The sequence below is a fragment of the Oncorhynchus nerka genome, linkage group LG14, assembly GCF_034236695.1.
Source record: "Oncorhynchus nerka isolate Pitt River linkage group LG14, Oner_Uvic_2.0, whole genome shotgun sequence".
NCBI classification, from domain to species: Eukaryota; Metazoa; Chordata; class Actinopteri; order Salmoniformes; family Salmonidae; genus Oncorhynchus; species Oncorhynchus nerka.
Window position 1 is genome coordinate 32,399,195 of NC_088409.1, and position 20,114 is coordinate 32,419,308.

General features: G+C 41.8%; 1 protein-coding gene across 2 annotated transcripts in view; it reads right to left on the reverse strand.

Annotated features, from left to right (window-relative positions):
• LOC115140899 (glutamate receptor ionotropic, kainate 2-like) overlaps window positions 1-17,374 on the reverse strand; it is a 328,356-nt gene extending 310,982 nt beyond the window's left edge. For both annotated transcript variants that reach the window (XM_065028000.1, XM_065028001.1), the window contains exons 1-2: window positions 17,270-17,374; window positions 13,351-13,732 (exon numbers count right to left, since the gene is read on the reverse strand). In XM_065028000.1, the coding sequence (XP_064884072.1) occupies window positions 13,351-13,468 (118 nt within the window). In that variant the 5' untranslated portion in view covers window positions 13,469-13,732; window positions 17,270-17,374. The remainder of the gene's footprint in view (window positions 1-13,350; window positions 13,733-17,269) is intronic.
• Between the last annotated feature and the right edge of the window lie 2,740 nt (window positions 17,375-20,114).

Consider the following 20,114-nt stretch of genomic DNA (forward strand, 5'->3'; position numbering starts at 1 on the left):
GACTATATACTGTATACACACCACAAACACACTCACTAGACTATATACTGTATACACACCACAAACACACTCACTAGACTATATACTGTATACACACCACAAACACACTCACTAGACTATATACTGTATACACACCACAAACACACTCACTAGACTATATACTGTATACACACCACAAACACACTCACTAGACTATATACTGTATACACACCACAAACACACTCACTAGACTATATACTGTATACACACCACAAACACACTCACTAGACTATATACTGTATACACACCACAAACACACTCACTAGACTATATACTGTATACACACCACAAACACACTCACTAGACTATATACTGTATACACACCACAAACACACTCACTAGACTATATACTGTATACAAACAAACTCACTAGACACAAACAAACACACTCACTAGACTATATACTGTATACACACCACAAACACACTCACTAGACTATATACTGTATACACACCACAAACACACTCACTAGACTATATACTGTATACACACCACAAACACACTCACTAAACTATATACTGTATACACACCACAAACACACTCACTAGACTAAATACTGTATACACACGATATACACACTCACTAGGCTATATACTGTTGTCATGTCTTTGGCTATGCCGGATTAAGTGATATGACATGCTATTCTATAAAATAATTTCTCCGTAATTAATATCACCTGATTGAGCTAATCATGTAAATGTAATTAACTGGAGAGTTGGGGCACCACAAAATAATATTTATAGAGCTGTTATCTTCCGAATAAACTCTTAAAGACCTAGTAATATTTTACATCAATAGCAGTCAATATTAATCGTCACCTTAATTCAGTCTCATCTGAAAGTTGTAAATTCTTGGTTATCTGCACGAACCCTGACTAACAAGTTGAATCAGCAATACAAAATTGGGCTCAATTATTTATTTACTAAAAACCTAACTAATCACACAGAATTACACATACACATAATTAATCATAACTTGATTACAAATGACTTCATAAAGGAAAACGTCCCTAGTGGGCGGAACAGATATGACAGCTTGTTACACAAAAGAAAAGTGGCTGGGTTTGAGTGAAAGAGCGGGAAGACTGAGTAACAACGGAAGAAGCTGTGCTATCGTAAATACAGTATCTTATGCATTCTAAATTACTGCCCATTTGGAAAAGGAAAATGCAATAAATATTTACTCTGAGCTGTGCTTCAGTAGGTTGGTGGGAGATGGAAGGCCGTGTTGCCAAAACGAGTCCTTTGTCCTTTGAAGAATGTCTCTGCTGGTCAATTGGATACGTTGTAGTAACGTTATTGTGGTGAACGAGATACTCTATCTGTTCGTTCCTAACCCTCGGTTGCAGCTGCTGTTGATAACTCAAAGGCTAGGAGGTATCACTTCTGTAGTGAATAAGAGTTTAAAGTTCATACCATTCGCAACCAAAGCTCACGCTGATGTTGGCTTCATTCTATAGTTATTATCTGAACCATTCTGACATCGGACCGTCGTCCTCACATCCTCGGAACAGGAGGTTATATTGTCGTCAAGGCTTTATATAGGAAGGGAAAGGAGGGGGTGTTTGAAAAATGTAATAACCCATGTCCCTTCACAGGGGTGGGCCACTGATTGAGCAGAGCCCTAACCTTATGAAAACACAAATCTCACATTTTAGAAGCTAAAATCACATTTCATCCCATCACGAATAATTTCATATTCAAACATTTAAATTGAACAACAATTCCATGTGAATCTGATAACTCTGATGTGTAGACTTTCCACTATAGAGTTTATGTCATCTTATCATTGATGAAAATGTCTCAGATGACAACCGAACTGATCATTGTCACATTCTGACCTTAGTTCTTTTGTTATGTCTTTGTTTTAGTATGGTCAGGGCGTGAGTTGGGTGGGTAGTCTATGTTCTTTTTTTCTATGTTGTGGTTTTGTGTTTGGCCTGGTATGGTTCTTAATCAGAGGCAGGTGTCGTTCGTTGTCTCTGATTGAGAATCATACTTAGGTAGCCTTTTCCCACCTGTGTGGTGTGGGTGATTGTTTTCTGTTATGTGTATGTCACCTTACAGAACTGTTTCGTTTCGTTCCCTTTTGTTATTTTGTTTAGTGTTCTCTGTTTAATAAATATAATGATGAACACTTACCACACTGCGCTTTGGTCCTCACCTCATTCCAATGACGAGCGTTACGATCATATTCATTAAGTACCACCGCATATGTTCAATTGGTCTGATTACCAGAATATAGTTCATTTCCCCCCACCTTCTGATGTTCCCAGAATCTCTATGTTAACCAAGGGGTTTGCAAATGTAACATCAGTAGGGTAGAGAGAGGAAAAAGGGGGGAAGAGGTATTTATGACTGTCATAAACCTACCCCCAGGCCAACGTCATGACACTGTATACACACTCACTAGACTATTTAATGTATACACACCATATACACACTCACTAGACTATATAATGTATACACACCATATACACACTCACTAGACTATATACTGTTTACACACCATATACACACTCGCTCACACACGCTACATTGACACTCCCACACAACTTCACATACACCACATACGCACACAAACACAACACACACATGCATACCGACATAACACAAACACACATGCATACATATTACACACACACACACACACACACACACACACACACACTACCTTTACACTCATCATTAGCTGCTGCTACTCTGTTCTTTATTTTACTCTTATTTATTATCTATCCTGATGCCTAGTCACTTGACCCTGCCTTCATATACATATCAAATCAAGCTTTATTTATATAGCAGAGAAAAAACTAAAGAAGAACAATACAAACTAAAAGACTAAAAAGCACCCTAAGGAAAAGCAAAGCTAAGAAGGTTTTAAGATCCCTTTTAAATATGTCCACAGTTTTGGCCCCACTCAGGTTCTCTGGCAGGCTATTCCAGAAGCTGGGGGCATAATAACTCAAAGCTGCCTCTCTATGCCTCTTGGTCCTAGGTTTTGTGATAGTTAAAAGGGCAGTGCCAGAGGACCTGAGGGACCTACTGGGTACATAACTTAAAAGCATGTCTGACATGTATTAGGCTGCACAATCGTGGATTGATTTCAATAGAATAATCTTACAATTCATTCTAAAACTCACAGGCAGCCAGTGCAGGGACTTTAAAACCGGTGTAATGTGCATTGCAGCATTCTGTATGTTTTGCAGTTGACCAATGGATTTTTTTGGGTAGACCAGACAGGAGAGCATTACAGTAGTCAGGTCTGCTTGTAATAAAAGTATGGATGAGTCTCTCTGTATTAGCCTGAGAGAGAAAAGGACACACCTTGGAAATGTTCCTCAGGCGGGTTCAAATCTATTTTGGTCACATTCCTAATGTGTGATTCGAAATTGAGTTCAGAATTTAAAATGACACCTAGGTTTTTTACATGTTTTTTATCGTCATTGCCTGCTAATTAAAATTTGCGGCCAGATTCTCTCTCTGTCCTTAGACTCCAATAATAAGTACCTTGGTCTTGTCTTGATTTAGCTGGAGGAAGTTGTGAGCCATCCAGGTATTCAAATCACTAATACAGTCTTATAATCTGTGGAGCTGAAATCCACTGGGGACACAGAAATGTAAAGTTTGCGTAGCAGTGAAAATCAATATTGTCTTTTCTGATGACGCTGCCAAGGGGTCATATAAACTGAACCATACCTGACCCCGAATCGAACCTTGTAGAACGCCACATATGATATCTATTTTCTCTGAGTTATGTTCACAATGGGTGACAGAACCTCTTGACCGGTTAAATAGGTCCTAAACCAATTTAGAACTGGACCAGAGTGGCCAAGCCACCTCTCTAGTCTGTCCAGAAGGACATCATGGTCAACAGTATCAAAAGCAGCACTTAAATCCAAGAGTAGGACAGAGAGCTGTTTGGCATCTGTGTTGGCACTAAGATCCTTTACCACTTTAACAAAGTCTCTGTGCAGTGGTGGGCACAAGAAACAGATTGGAATTTTTCTCAAATACAGTTGGTACTTAAAAAATAATTTAGCTGTTTGAAAACCAATTTCTTCAGAATTTTGCTTAGAAATGAAGGTTAGAGATTTGCTAAGAGCTGAAGAATCTAGATGACTTTTCTTCAGAAGGGGTTTCAACATGGCAGTTTTTAGTGCAGTGGGGGAAAGGGCCTGTGAACAGGGGGTGATTAACAATAGCTTGCACTTCTTCAGATATGTAATTAAAAGCTCTTTTGAAGAGGGTTGTGGGGATAGGATCGAGATGGCAGGTAGAAGGCTTAAATTGTGGCATCCTGAGCATGTCTGCGTCAACCAGAGAAAATAACTCCATAGTGCCTTTATGTGGTAGACTAAGGTACATATCATCAAACTTCTCACCAGGTCTTGATTAACTGATACACATTGTTTGCTATCTTATCTCTGAAATATGCCGCAAACTCATCAAATTTAAATGTATCTACCTCAAATACCTCGTACCTCTGCACATTGATCTGGTACTGGTACTCCCTGTACCAAATCTGCATCGTTGGGAAGGGCTCGTAAACAAGCATTTCAGGGTAAAGTCTACACCAGTTGTATTCGGCGTATGTGACAAATACAATTTGATTTGATGTATCAGTTTATCCTCTCATGTTCTAATTTGATTGCAAAAACAAGCTGGTAATGCACTCACAATTACCTAAACTAACTTCAACATAGATGGTGTAATTATGAATATACTGTACCTAATATACTGTATGAATATTATATAAATCAAAAAGTGGGATTTCACTTTGAGGTGGATACTATCACAATCAAATCTAATACATATCTAATTTATGTGTATCTTTATGTTGTTACCACTATAGGAGGTCAAAGGGAGCAGTCACACACTTTACTAGTGGTTCCCATCAGAGGAGTGCTGGAGGTCAGGGGTCATTCTAGACAAATGGACAGTCAGCTCCATGGTGGACAGACTGGTCAAAGAGAGAGCGAGAGAGAGAGGAGAAACAGCCTAGTAACCGCTCTTCGCTCCTCTCCCCCTCTTACTCCAAGTATCCCATTATATCTCTCTATATATACAAGTTCCTGCCAAAATAAAGGAAGAACTTGAGTAAATGAGGGATACAAAGTACATTGAAAGCAGGTGCTTCCACAGTTCCAGAGTTATTTAAGCAATTAACATCCCATCATGTGTCAAAATGCTCAGTTTACCATTATTTTGAGGGGTCTCAAAGGCTGTGTGTGTGTGTGTGTGTGTGTGTGTGTGTGTGTGTGTGTGTGTGTGTGTGTGTGTGTGTGTGTGTGTGTGTGTGTGTGTGTGTGTGTGTGTGTGTGTGTCAGTAATCAGATCTCAACCCAAATGAATACGCCACGCCCACGGACATTCATTTCTTCTCCACAATGAGTCTGGATCTGAGGACCTCCCCGATCATTTCTAGGCTGTCTGATTGGTCCCAGAAACCGATGGGTTGGGCCAGAGCCAGAACACACATGGATAAAGCGGTGTTTTCGAAAATTCCCTAACCCTAATTCATCATTGGCTTTGATTCTCTGATTGGTTAGAGATGATCCAATTGCTGATGAAATTATTTTGTACAACCCTCATTTTGACATCACCACAAATTACTTAAATGATGGTATGTATGTAGTAAACATAGAGCAGCGGAAGAATGAAGTTTAAGTCGTCAGGCAAAGATTCTGGAGCGGCGCCTGGGACAGCATTTTCCACCGCCATTAACAAAACACCAAATTATAAACATTCTTGTGGTAGAATGGTGTCGCAGACGCCAAGGCCCATTGAAGTTGTTCTTGTGGCTAGTGGTGGTCCAACGACCCTATTAAGATACTTTATTTGAGCATTTACCTGTATATGGCTTTCTCTTTCTCGTCCTCTATTTCTGTCTCTCTCTCTCTTCAACAATAGTATTCAGTAGTCCATGTGTTGAATCAATGAAGCTAGTTGACCTGAAACAACATGCTAGCTACAGTACATACACAGCATAATATAGAGCAGAATCACAGTCAGGACACTATCATGCCACCATGTTCTTTGTCAAGTAAATATTCTAAATAATCCTCCCACAACAGCACCTCATCCTGCAGCGTGGCGGAGTGAATTTCATTTCACTTCCTACCTGATTATAGTTGCTGTATAAACCCCTCTTTTGACAGTCTGCTTCACACCTCCGAGCCACATAACCCATCAAGTGAGAACAGTTGGAGAGCTCATTTACTGGCAGATGTGAAATGGCCATGTGGGCTTTTATAATCACTCATATCTCCATCTCCCACTTCATATCTGTATATACATATATATATATATATATATATAGAATGTGCGTGTTCATGTGTGTGTGTGTGTGTGTGTGTGTGTGTGTCCAAACAATGTGTGCGTGTCCAAACAATGTGTACGTGTGCATGTGTGTGTGTGTGTGTGTCCAAACAATTCTCCCCTCCTAATGATGGCTCTAAACTGTAAACAGATCATCTGAACACATTAGCCAGGCGTTCAATAGAGACTGGTTCTGCCAATCACCTCCATTTCATACCTAACCACTAACTCTCCCCCGCTCCGCTCAATGATCCGCTTAGCCACGCATCTAAGTAGCTCGCAATTCTCTGCCGCAAATCTTCTTATTTACAAATTATTTGAGGGGAGAGGAAGGAGGGCGGTGGAGGGATCTATTGTTCTGTGTGTGTAGTGTCAGGCTTTTCTGTGTTATTGACAGGCTCTTTTTCCTGAAAGCATTTAGAAAGTTGTTGTGTGAAGGACTGGGAGTATTTATCATTTTAGTCTGCTGTACATATTCATTAGATACTAAACTGCTGACTTCCCCTCCATACATACAACCCTATGACCAACACACCTGACCTTACCTTCGCTCAGTTTATCAGAGCTTCCAGAGGTTATACCCTATTGATGAACACACAGTAGAGGCTGACTGGAACAGACGAGCGATACATATCCTCCTATTCTAAATCAATCAAGCCTCCAGGAGGACTGTGCAAAGCGCATATGTTTAGATAACGGTATACAGGCAACATATAGACAGCAATTCTAGATATGGATACTGACATGATGTCTTTTGGGAGATAAAAAAAACAATCAGATTGTTATTCTTTCTTGATTAACACAATGTCCACAGCCAAAAGCTGAAGGGGTGGGCCCTGCCTGCCTGCCTGCCTGCCTGCCTGCCTGCATGCCTGCCTGCCTGCCTGCCTGCCTGCCTGCCTGCCTGCCTGCCTGCCTGCCTGCCTGCCTGCCTGCCTGCCTGCATGCCTGTCTTTGCTTGCCCAGAAAGGCTCCAGTCTTCATCCCAGAAACAGTGATAGAATGTGATGAGATATATATATATATATATATATATATATATATATATATATATACACACTACCGTTCAAAAGTTTGGGGTCACTTAGAAATGTCCTTGTTTTTGAAAGAAAAGCTAATTTTTTGTCCATTAAAATAACATCAAATTGATCAGAAATACAGTGTAGACATTGTTAGTGTTGTAAATGACTATTGTATCTGGAAAGAGCAGATTTTTAATGGAATATCTACATAGGCGTACAGAGGCCCATTATCAGCAACCATCACTCCTTTATTCTAATGGCACGTTGTGTTAGCTATTCCAAGTTTATCATTTTAAAAGGCTAATTGATCATTAGAAAACCCTTTTACAATTATGTTAGCACAGCTGAAAACTGTCGTGCTGATTAAATAAGCAATACAACTGGGCTTCTTTAGACAAGTTGAGTATCTGGAGCATTAGCATTTGTGGGTTTGATTACAGGCTCAAAATGACCCTTTGCCTTGATGACAGCTTTGCAAACTCTTGCTATTCTCTCAACCAGCTTCATGAGTTTGTCACCTGGAATGTATTTCAATGAACAGGTGTGCCTTGTTATAAGTTAATTTGTGGAATTTCTTTCCTTCTTAATGTGTTTGAGCCAAATAGTTGTGCTGTGACAAAGCAGGGTGGTAATCAGAAGATAGCCCTATTTGGTAAAAGACCAAGTCCATATTATGGCAAGAACAGCTCAAATAAGAAAAGACAAATGACAGTCCATCACCACATTAAGACATGAAGGTCAGTCAATGCGGAAAATTTCAAGAACTTTGAAAGTTTCTTCAAGTGCAGTCACAAAAATCATCAAGCAATATGATGAAACTGGCTCTCATGAGGACTGCCACAGGAAAGGAAGACCCAGAGTTACCTCTGCTGCAGAAGAAAAGTTCAATAGATTTAACTGCACCTCAGATTGCAGCCCAAACAAATGCTTCACAGAGTTCAAATAACAGACACATCTCAACATCAACTGTTCAGAGGAGATTGTGTGAATTAGGCTTTCATGGTTGAATTGCTGCAAAGAAACCACTACTAAAGGACATCAATAATAATAAGATACTTGGTGGGCCAAGAAACCCGAGCAATGGACATTAGACTGGGGGAAATCTGTCCTTTGGTCTGATGAGTCCAAATGTGAGGTTTTTGGTTCCAACTGCTGTGTGTTTGTGAGACACAGAGTAGGTGAATGGATGCTCTCTGAGTAGGTGAATGGATGCTCTCCGCATGTGTGGTTCCCACCGTGAAGCATGGAGGAGGAGGTGTGATGGTGTGGGGGTGCTTTGCTGGTGACACTGTCTGTGATTTATTTAGAATTCAATGAACACTTAACCAGCATGCATACCACAGCGTTCTGCAGCGATATGCCATCTCATCTGGTTTGCACTTAATGGGACTATCATTTGTTTTTCAACAGGACAATAACCCACCACACCTCCAGGCTGTGTAATGGCTATTTGACTAAGAAGGAGAGTGATGGAGTGCTGTTTCAGATGACCTGGCCTTCACAATCACGCGACCTCAACACAATGGAGATGGTTTGGGATGAGTTGCACCGCAGAGTAAAGGAAAAGCAGCCAACAAGTGCCCAGCATATGAGGGAACTCCTTCAAGGCTGTTGGAAAAGCATTCCTCATGAAGCTGGTTGAGTGCCAAGAGTGTGCAAAGCTGTCATCAAAGCAAAGGGTGGCTACTTTGAAGAATTTAAAATCTAAAATATAGTTTGATTTGTTTAACACTTTTTTGGTTACTACATGATTCCATATGTGTTATTTCATAGTGTTGATGTCTTAACTATTATTCTACAATGTAGAAAATAGTACAAATAAAGAAAAACCCTTGAATGAGAAGGTGTGTCCAAACTTTTGACTGGTACTGTATATATTACAGTATAATAGAAGCACATAATTAGTATTATTAACATAAACATTGAATGTTACTATTCTTCCAAATGGTCTTACATGTCTTTCCATTCCATTTACTCCATTCCAGCCATTATTATGAGCCGTCCTCCCCTCAGCAGCCTCCGCTGATGTTAGCTGTATACAGCGTTGTGTCCTCAAAAAGGATAACTCTGTCCTATAACCCTAACGACATGTAAAGCAGGATAACACCGTCTTTCACCTTTCACATCGGCAGCCAAAAGAAAGCTGCTCCTTTAACAATCATTCGACTAATCGTGTGTTTCTGCTCTAGTAGAATAAAGCAGTGAAACTTTCCCTCTGGGCCTGCAACGTATAGCCGGCATGGCCGTCCTAGCGAGGCATATAAGGGGTAGTTTGAAGATTATAACTTTGTGAACACAAGTGTAAGTGTATAGAAAGCGTATCTTCAGGCAGAAAGATTATCCGGGGGCACACACAGAGATGGATTACTAAGGGGGAGGAGGGGAGAGTGTGGTTGAAGCACAGACGATATGGAGGACTTAATGCTTCCCGACAACTCTCCCCGTTCTACTGTTAGTGAGACAGCGCTGTCAGATTGACGCGTGGTAGCAGCAGAGGCCCAGCTTGTTGCCATAGTGGCAGCTTGTGCGGATGCTGTGTGCATTTCAATCAGGGCCTCCGGTGAGCACGTGCATGTGTGTGTGTGTGTGTGTGTGTGTGTGTGTGTGTGTGTGTGTGTGTGTGTGTGTGTGTGTGTGTGTGTGTGTTTCTGAAAATCTGACAGGCTACAGTTACAGTGGACGGGTGAATACAGTGTGATGTATAATTCCTTAGCGGGATAAAGTAAATGACAGAAATCACATGAACGACTGTGAAGCAGTGAGCGGGTACAGATAATTGTATACGGTGGCTTGCGAAAGTATTCACCCACTTAGCATTTTTCCTATTTTGTTGATTTACAACCTGGAATTAAAATAGATTTTGGGGGGGGTTCGTATCATTTGATTTACACAACATGCCTACCACTTTGAAGATGCAAAATATTTTTGGGGTGAAACAAACAAAGTCCCCCAAAGTCTATACTTTGCAGAGACACCTTTTGCAGGAATTACAGCTGCAAGTCTCTTGGGGTGTGTCTCTATAAGCTTGGCACATCTAGCCACTGGGATTTTTGCCTATTCTTCAAGGCAAAACTGCTCCAGCTCCTTCAAGTTGGATGGGTTCCGCTGGTGTACAGCAATCTTGAAGTCATACTACAGATTCTCAATTGGATTGAGGTCTTGGCTTTGACAAGGCCATTCCAAGACATTTAAATGTTTCCCCTTAAACCACCAAAGTGTTGCTTTAGCAGTATGCTTAGGGTCATTGTCCTGCTGGAAGGTGAACCTCCGTCCCAGTCTCAAATCTCTTGAAGACTGAAACAGGTTTCCCTCAAGAATTTCCCTGTATTTAGCGCCATCCATCATTCCTTCAATTCTGACCAGTTTCCCAGGCACTGACGATGAAAAACATACCCACAGCATGTTGCGGTGTGATGAGAGGTGTTGGGTTTGCGCCAGACATAGCATTTTTCTTGATGGCCAAAAAGCTCAAATGCAGTCTCATCTAACCAGAGTACCATCTTCCATATGTTTGGGGAATCTCCCACATTCCTTTTGGCAAACACCAAACATGTTTGCTTATTTTTTCTTTAGGCAATGGCTTTTCTTCTGGCCACTCTTCTGTAAATCCCAGCTCTGTGGAGTGTATGGCTTAAAGTGGTCCTATGGATAGATACTCCAATCTCCGCTGTAGAGCTTTGCAGCTCCTTCAGGGATATCTTTGGTCTCTTTGTTGCCTCTCTGATTAATGCCCTCCTTGCCTGGTCTGTGTGTTTTGGTGGGCGGCCCTCTCTTGGCAGGTTTGTTGTGATATTGTTGTTGTGCCATATATTGTTGTGCCATATTCTTTCCATTTTTTAAATAATGGATGTAATGGTGCTCCATGGGATGTTCAAAGTTTCGTATATTTTTTTATAACCCAATCCTGATCTGTCCTTCTCCACAACTTTGTCCCTGACCTGTTTGGAGAGCTCCTTGGTCTTCATGATGCCGCTTGCTTGGTGGTGCCCCGTGCTTAGTGGTGTTGCAGACTCTCGGGCCTTTCAGAACAGGTGTGTATATATATATACTGAGATCATGTGACAGATCATGTGATGCTTAGATTGCACACAGGTGGACTTTATTTATCTAATTACGTGACTTCTGAAGGTAATTGGTTCCATCAGATCTTATTTGGGGGCTTTATAGCAAAGGGGGTGAATACATATGCAAGCACCACATTTCTGTTTTTTTGTGTGTTTTTTTACATTTTTGAAACAAGTCGTAACCGGCCTAGCGTCGTCCGGGTTAGGGGAGGCTTGGCAGGTAGGGATATCCTTGTCTCGTCGCGCACCAGCGACTCCTGTGGCGGGCCGGGCACAGTGCGCGCTGGCTGGCTTCCGGGTTGGATGCGCGCTGTGTTAAGAAGCAGTGCGGCTTGGGTGGGTTGTATATCGGAGGACGCATGACTTTCAACCTTCGTCTCTCCCGAGCCCGTATGGGAGTTGTAGCGATGAGACAAGATAGTAGCTACTAAAACAATTGGATACCACGAAATTGGGGAGAAAAAGGGGTACATTTTTTTATTAAAAAATTTAAAAATTACAGGTTGTAATGCAACAAAATAGGAAAATTTCCAAGAAGGGGTGAATAGTTTTGCAAGACACTGTATGTACAGTTACAGTTCCCCCTGAAAACTGCTGATCACATTTCCTACCCTTTTACACATGCGTTCTTTAGAACAGTGAAGGCCTTCAGGGCTACGCAAGTGCACAAGGTAGCCTATATACATGTGCAATACTATACACTGATAGCCTACCCTATGTTTTTCTATGGGCCTATACAGAGTCTTGCCTTGGAGTCGACATTGGAAGAGATGTGCTCAGTTAGAACAATGCATTTCTTTAAATGGTTGCTAATAGTAACGTGTCAGGACTCACAGCGTACAATGAAAGGCAAGATCAAACAAAATCATGTATCCTTTGCGTCACGCTGCTGGCTGTCACCATCATTGCTCGCTGTGTTCAGTGGTTGCGTAGGCATTGACAGCACTGCACTCATATTCAACTACATGGCTTGGTTGGTTAGGGTTCTTTCTGTTCATAATCGGCCAAATCATACTTCGAGAAATGGACGTGTAAATATAAGTTTCAATGGATGGGGGGTTTGGCGCTAAACCTGAGTTTCGCGCGCATTTCGTCAATCAGGATTCATCCTTATTTTGATTGTGTCTATAACAAGAATGGGTCTTGTGTTGATGTCGGCCATGAATAGGCCTATATGATCCAAATATCTATGTAACTAACATTAATGTGAGGTAATGATCAACAAGGGCCCCACATTGTTGCCAACTGTTGCAAGATTTTTGACTGCATGCTCTCTCTCGTTCTCATTCTCTCTCTCGCTCTCTCTCTCTCTCTCTCACACACACACACACACTAGGTTTATTATGCAAACTTAGAAATATCAGCACCATGGCAACAAGTTCCACCAATAATTTATTCTCCAACATAAATTATTCACCAACAACCCGGCACTTTGGTATGAAGACATAATCGGACACTGCTATTTGGAAGTTGTTTTTCCTCCATCGCAAATTTGAAACAAGGTCCACAAATGATGATCAAATCCAGCTATGCAAGGATAATTGTAGGCTATATATGTTTATATATGGACTGCAGTTGTACTAGTCTGCTGTCGGATTATTCTGCATGGAAATGATGTCATGCATAAAGGTTTCGAGGACAAAATAGACAAGGAAATGTCCCTAGACAGCTGTGATAAACAACACCGTGCAAAGGGGTAGCAGTCATTGAGGGGATGTGGCTCCGGGGCGCACGAGCTCACTCTAAAAAGTCTGGGACAAGAGGACCCGTGGGGTCACGGCAACACGTCCACTAGGAAGTATACAAGACAACTATGGCGCCCAGCCATGAAATGGCAACAGTTACAGAGTTAGGGAATAGCTAGGCTACTACATCAAGACAGTAAGAGAAAGAAAATAACAATCTTACCAAATCTTAAAACGTGTGGCATCCCGCGAGAATATCCCACACATAGTAATAGCAGCAGTAGAAGCCTGACGGTGCACCTGAATCTCGCTTTACTTATGAGTGGGGAGGTAATCTTCATGGTGTCTGTGTGATGCCACACTATTTATTCCCTGGATCGGTAGATTCCCCCGAAATGTTTCTTTTGACGTTAAGCAGGGTGACGGCCCACGCGCAAGATCACGGCATGGTCAGTCAGGGAGAAGGTATCATTCGTTTCCCCAGATCCATTAGCAAGCGCTGCGTGTCCAGCTCACTGCGCCAAAAAACAACCTTCCCACTCAGCTAACGGTGGGGCATCCATGTTAGTCTGGGCAAATCCGGGAGAAATCCATTCACGGGCGGTCTGAAAGAGAGATGGACATGAAAAGAGGGAGAAGGGGGTTTTGAGTTGCCCAGTCAAAATCCAGTCTCTAGAGACGAACGCTGGCGCGCTGGCAGAATTGCAGCAGACTAGCGAGCCTAAACCTTCCAGGCAGTCTCAGCTGTCTGTAGCTAGCATTCTGCTGCACTGCCGCACAGCATCTGACGTCGAGCCAAGATTAGTGTGAGCGCGAGAGAGACTGGGTATATTTCGCAGGTGCTGCCGAACACACATCGCTTTCGATCTATATCTGACATCGAAATGGCCATCTTTCCCCGGGTGTCTCATGCTGGCACCCGGTACTCTCGTTATGTTATTCACGGTTTTGCTCGGTTCATTCAATGGCCGTGGCTGCTGCCAGTGGACTGGTGCCATGCCCGAGCGGTTTTAAAATCAATCTTTGATGTTAAAAAGATTGCCTCTCTAGATCGGAATTGCTCAGCCTTGGAGTCGTGTGAGAGGTTTGTGAACCAAAACTGTCACAAGTCCAATTTTGATGAATAGCCTATTGCTGAGCTAATCATTTTTTTCACAGAGCTATGCTGTCACTGAGAAAGACGTGCTTTTCGATTTTCTAGTTCTGCTAGTTTTGGCATTATACACTCTTAGAAAAAAGGTTCAGAATAGAACCAAAAAGTGTTATATTTCTTGCTTCATATATGGCACCCCTAAAGATTATATTTAGAACCCTTTTATAGGGTTCTATTATCAGAACCCCAGGGGTTCTTCTTCACTGAACCACAATTGGTTCCATATAGGGTTCTATTTGGAACTAATTCCGCTTCTATATAGAACCTTTGGGGGTGCCATATATGATGCAAGCATAGAACCCTTTTTGGTTCTATCCAGAACCTTTTTTCTAGGAGTGTACTGTTAGACAATTGTCAATAACATGGGCTGAAGATTATAGCATTGTAGAACTTTCATTTAAAAATGTATATTCGAAGTTGTGAAATAGATTTATTCGCAGCTCATGTAATTAAAACGTTATACAGCCAATATCAAAGTAGGCTTGTTGTTCAATTACTTGTGAAGTTCTACCATTAGAATGCCATGATTTTTTGTCATCGATTAACTTCAAATTTCAAGAATCTGTGTTCTGTTTCATAGGCCTAAGTCTAGGAATATGATTACAGATGACAATTATATTGTCTTGAGTCGTTAAGTCGTTAAGCAGAGTCTTTAAGATATAGATAACACCTAAAACCACTTTAACATTGTATTTGTCATACAATCTAAACCCCAGGACCATAAAGGGTACGACATCACGCTGGTAACGGGCAGGACTAGCCTATTCTACACACAGTCCAAAAGTACAGGCAACAGTTATTAAAGACTTGGATGTCATGTTTATCTCTAAAAGCATGATACTGTTTCATTCATGTATATGTATTAATCATATAGATAGATAGATTAATCATTAGCATTTTATTTGTGTCATTAGGTCTATTCAGTAGATGCAATATATTTGTGTTCCTTTTCAATAAACCCACGCCAGGTATAGTTGTATTCACCTTCACTGGCCATATCTGTAGGATTGTGCAGCGTGGATTTCAGCACCATGGACAGCGTCGCGGTAACCTTCGAACACTACTCGAATTAGACCTAACTTTACATATAGCCCAACCAGTGTTTGGCTGAGGATAAAATTAATGTTTCTTTGTCTTTCTTTTTTTCACTTTGAAAATTCAGAGTTGCATATAGCTTCTGTCGTCATTTAATTAACAGCTCCCGAGAGCATTCGACAAGGATTTCCGAACAGGAGAGCTGCTTGCGTCTGCGTTTCAAGCCGCCCGAGAAATATACGAGGGGCTGTGAAGCACCTTTATTGCAGTCCGTGTTTGAGACTGCTGCACGAGAACCCGGGTGGATTTTCGATGGTGTAGCCTCCAATGGCGTCACTAATATTTTCAAGTCATGCAAATTGACTCAATCAGCTTGACTGAAAGTAAGACAAACGCCTACTTAATAACTCCTTTCTTTCTCCGTTTGACAAACCGACCCATTATCTGTTTTTCCAAAGACTGGTGTGATCGGATTCATTCTCTTATGTAAAGCCATATGATGTCTCGTTTAATTCCTTGTGTAACTTGCACATATAGCTAGGTATTTAAATGTTGACTTAAACCCCGAGTGCCGTTCCATGTCCAAATATGGGTAAGAAAGTGTCTTTTCACTCTCCCTCAATAATAAATAATACAAATGTGCCGAGATGACCCAGTGAAAAGACAACGGTCGACAGGGATTTATGGTGATTCAAATGTAATTAACCTATAGTGCCTAGGTGTCATATAATGTACATTAAATGGGGTGACGGATATGGATAAATGCTTCCGAGGTATTTTTGAGGATAAACGCAGTGACTTTTAACTGTTTACTTGTTTATAAAGAAACAATATACGCCTCGTTTCTATTTAAACTAACCCGTTCCAATATATATATATTTTTCCATCTAGTTTTGGAATACCATTCAGCAGACCGAGTATGAGGAAATTACGCATGGGATCCATGAAGATAAATACAATTACACTGAAATGTTTTGTCTTTTTTTCTTCGGCCATTACTAAATGAAAACATTGTCAATGTCATATTTTAACTTTTGTAGGCTAAGTCAAATGCTTTAAAACGTTATACACATAAAGCCAGTGGCGCGCAATGAGCGAATCAGTTGGCACGGATGCCATTTGTAAACGCAAACTATTTCAGCAGAGATTCTTATACATATCCCAGTTTAACGACCAGCCTTTACTGGTTACTTTGTACGAGCTTTCCAAATAGCACTTTGGGCATCATCGGTGCTGTTTTATGGCACTGTGCAATTAACCATCTACCATCTGATCATGAACTTGATTTCAGGCTGTGGTGCGCGCGGGTTATGTGCTCATCCGCTGTGGAATTTACATGCGCAGCCAGTCGGTTCCTTTCCACCCAGCCTGATTACACATTATCTATGGATCATTCATAAAGCGGATAACTTCAACGCCACTGTCAGCCACGATTTGTACGGTATACATTTAATGACCCCATTAATGTCTTTTCAACCCCACGACATTGTATGCATCAGCAACGAGAGGAGGGACTCGAGAGGGGACACGCATTTGAAATAGGAGTCGAAGGAAGACATACAAGTATCTACAGTGTTTTGTCCTATTAACAAGTCGTAACCTTTTAAGACATTTTCATTGTTTCTACTGGCAGAGGTGCGCAGAGCGCACATTGACACGACGCGCCGCATTCCCAAAATATAAATACAGCATTAAACTTCAAGTAGGCTCGTGTAAATGAACCTGTGTAGATCGGGAGGCTTGGTGTGATGTATAATCGTCACGTTTTGTGTAATTTCTTCGATAAAAGAGACGAGGTGGATAGCTTAATTCTCTCACTTCTGTCTCACCTGTAAAATCCTACATACTAGGCATTCGAACCTTACACGCCCAAGCAGAGGGGAGTACAAGCTGTTAAATTGCACAAATAACGGAAAGACAATCATAAAAATATAAAAAAGGATGCGACGCTTACCTTCGATTAGAATGAGCTGAGAAAGTAGTTGATTTGTTCCGATAGAGAGACGAGCCAGATCGGTTCCTTCAGACTCGCGTCTTGCTGCGCTCCGCTCCGGCCGTGGGGAAGACACGCCTCCTGTTGGTCGAAAAAACACACTGCTTAAAGCAACAGGGGACCTGCACAACGACCGATGGATGGACCCGACCCAGCGCCCGGTGGATCTCCAAGTCGAGGTGAGGTGAGACCTGTAGCATGGGGAACAGGGGAATCAATGAATGAATTATTTCATCCATACCACTGAATTCAACTTCTATGCAAAACGGTGTGTGAGGATTTATTTGAGCTTTAATTGATCAAATGGAAAAACAATACGAGGATGGTGCGTATCAAAATGGTAAGCCTCTGGGAGTGCCATGTAGGACAAGTATAATGGGAGTGCCATGTAGGACAAGTAAAATGGGAGTGTCATGTAGGACAAGTGTTATGGGAGTGCCATGTAGGACAAGTATAATGGGAGTGCCATGTAGGACAAGTAAAATGGGAGTGTCATGTAGAACAAGTGTTATGGGAGTGCCATGTAGGACAAGTGTAATGGGAGTGCCATGTAGGACAAGTGTTATGGGAGTGCCATGTAGGACAAGTAAAATGGGAGTGCCATGTAGGACAAGTGTAATGGGAGTGCCATGTAGGACAAGTATAATGGGAGTGCCATGTAGGACAAGTAAAATGGGAGTGTCATGTACGACAAGTATGATGGGAGTGCCATGTAGGACAAGTCAAATGGGAGTGTCATGTAGGACAAGTATAATGGGAGTGCCATGTAGGACAAGTGTAATGGGAGTGCCATGTAGGACAAGTGTTATGGGAGTGCCATGTAGAACAAGTGTTATGGGAGTGCCATGTAGGACAAGTGTTATGGGAGTGCCATGTAGGACAAGTATAATGGGAGTGCAATGTAGGACAAGTATAATGGGAGTGCCATGTAGGACAAGTGTGTTGGGAGTGGCAGATGGGAGTGCCATGTAGGACAAGTGTCATGGGAGTGGCAGATGGGAGTGCCATGTAGGACAAGTGTAATGGGAGTGGCAGATGGGAGTGCCATGTAGGACAAGTGTAATGGGAGTGGCAGATGGGAGTGCCATGTAGGAAAAGTGTAATGGGAGTGGCAGATGGGAGTGCCATGTAGCACAAGTGTAATGGGAGTGGCAGAAAACTATGTGGATGAAACGATAATTATCTTGTGCAGTATTTCAAAAACTGTAATAATATGTGTTTAATATCAGGACATTTAGGTCAGTGAAAGTTCAAGAATTTGGGATGGAATCTAGCTCATTGCCTGCATGCATCAACTATATGACGCGGTTTATGCTTGCTGTGTAAACAGTGCCTCAGTCTCATATTCTGGTAGATCGGAGAGAGAGAGTAAATGAGGGTTGCAACAACCCCCGGGCTATCAGACGGAAATGACTGCTATTTCTCCCTCTGTCAGTGAAGTACAAAGCGTACAATTTACCGCGGCGACGGAGCGCATCCCTGCCCCAACGCTGACACTGCGCAGGGGCGCACAGGGCGAGAGCTGCGTCGGGATGGGAAAAACGTGATCTGAGGCCACTGAGTGCTGCCGAAATGAAAGGAATCTTTGATTCCCCACTCCCCAGCGCGCAGCATAAAAGTTGGATTGTGGGGACTAAAATAAATAGTCAATGACAGCCCTGTGATCTGGTAACAAACCCCACCACTCTCACCCATGAGGAGCTGCAGAGGCCCTAACCCTCCGGGTGTGTGTGTGTGTGCGCGTGCGTGTGCAGTGGTGTAAAGTACTTAATTTAAGTACTAATTAAGTAGTTTTTTTGTGGTGTCTGTACTTTATTTATATTTTTGACTATTTTTCCTTTTACTTCACTACATTCCTAAAGAAACAAGAAAAATAAATCCCTTACTCCCAAAAGTATTCATTTAATTATTATTATAATATATTTTTTTAACCTTTATTTAAATAGGCACGCCAGTTAAGAACAAATTCTTATTTACAATAATGGCCTACTTGTGTCATTTTCTATTAAGCTATCTTGACTTTTACTCAAGTATGACAATTGGGTACTTTTGCCACCACTGTGTGTGTGTCATGTGTGTACCATGTGGTGCGGTTTGTGTGTGTGTGTGTGTCAGACCAGTGGCTCTTTGCCTCACTCCTCTCTCCTTAATTACGGCCTGTCTTCCATGTCGAGAGAAAATTCATTATTCATCTAATCTGCCTGAGGAAATAACAAACAACATAACACACAATCAGCAAAATACACACAACACTACACACAACTACCTAACCACAAAAACCGATTAACACACATGAAGTGCAACTCCCATGTCACCAAAAACACATACAGATGGCGCCGATACAGATGGCAGCTTTGCTTCTAATCCTTAGGAAACTGTGCAGTATTTTGTTTTTTTACGTAATATTTTTTACGTTGTTAGCCCAGAAAACCTTGAAGTGTTATTACATACAGCTGGGAAGAACTATTGGATATCAGAGAGACGTCAACTTACCAGCACAACTAGCATTACGACCAGAAATACAACTTTCCCAAAGCGGATCCTTTGTCTGCACCTCCCAGGGCACTTGAACTGATTCCAGAGGCCGACCCAAAACAACGCCGCCGGAGGAGAGGATGCCAAGGCGGGCTTCTAGTGAGGCTTCGGATGTACGCACACCACCCACCGTTTCCGAGTATATTACTCAATAATGTCCAGTCCCAAAGCCAAAGAAGTCAGGGCAAGAGTTGCTTTCAAAAGAGATATCCGGGATTGTAACATACTCTGTCTCACGGAAACATGGCTAGCTTGGGACATGCTGTTGGAG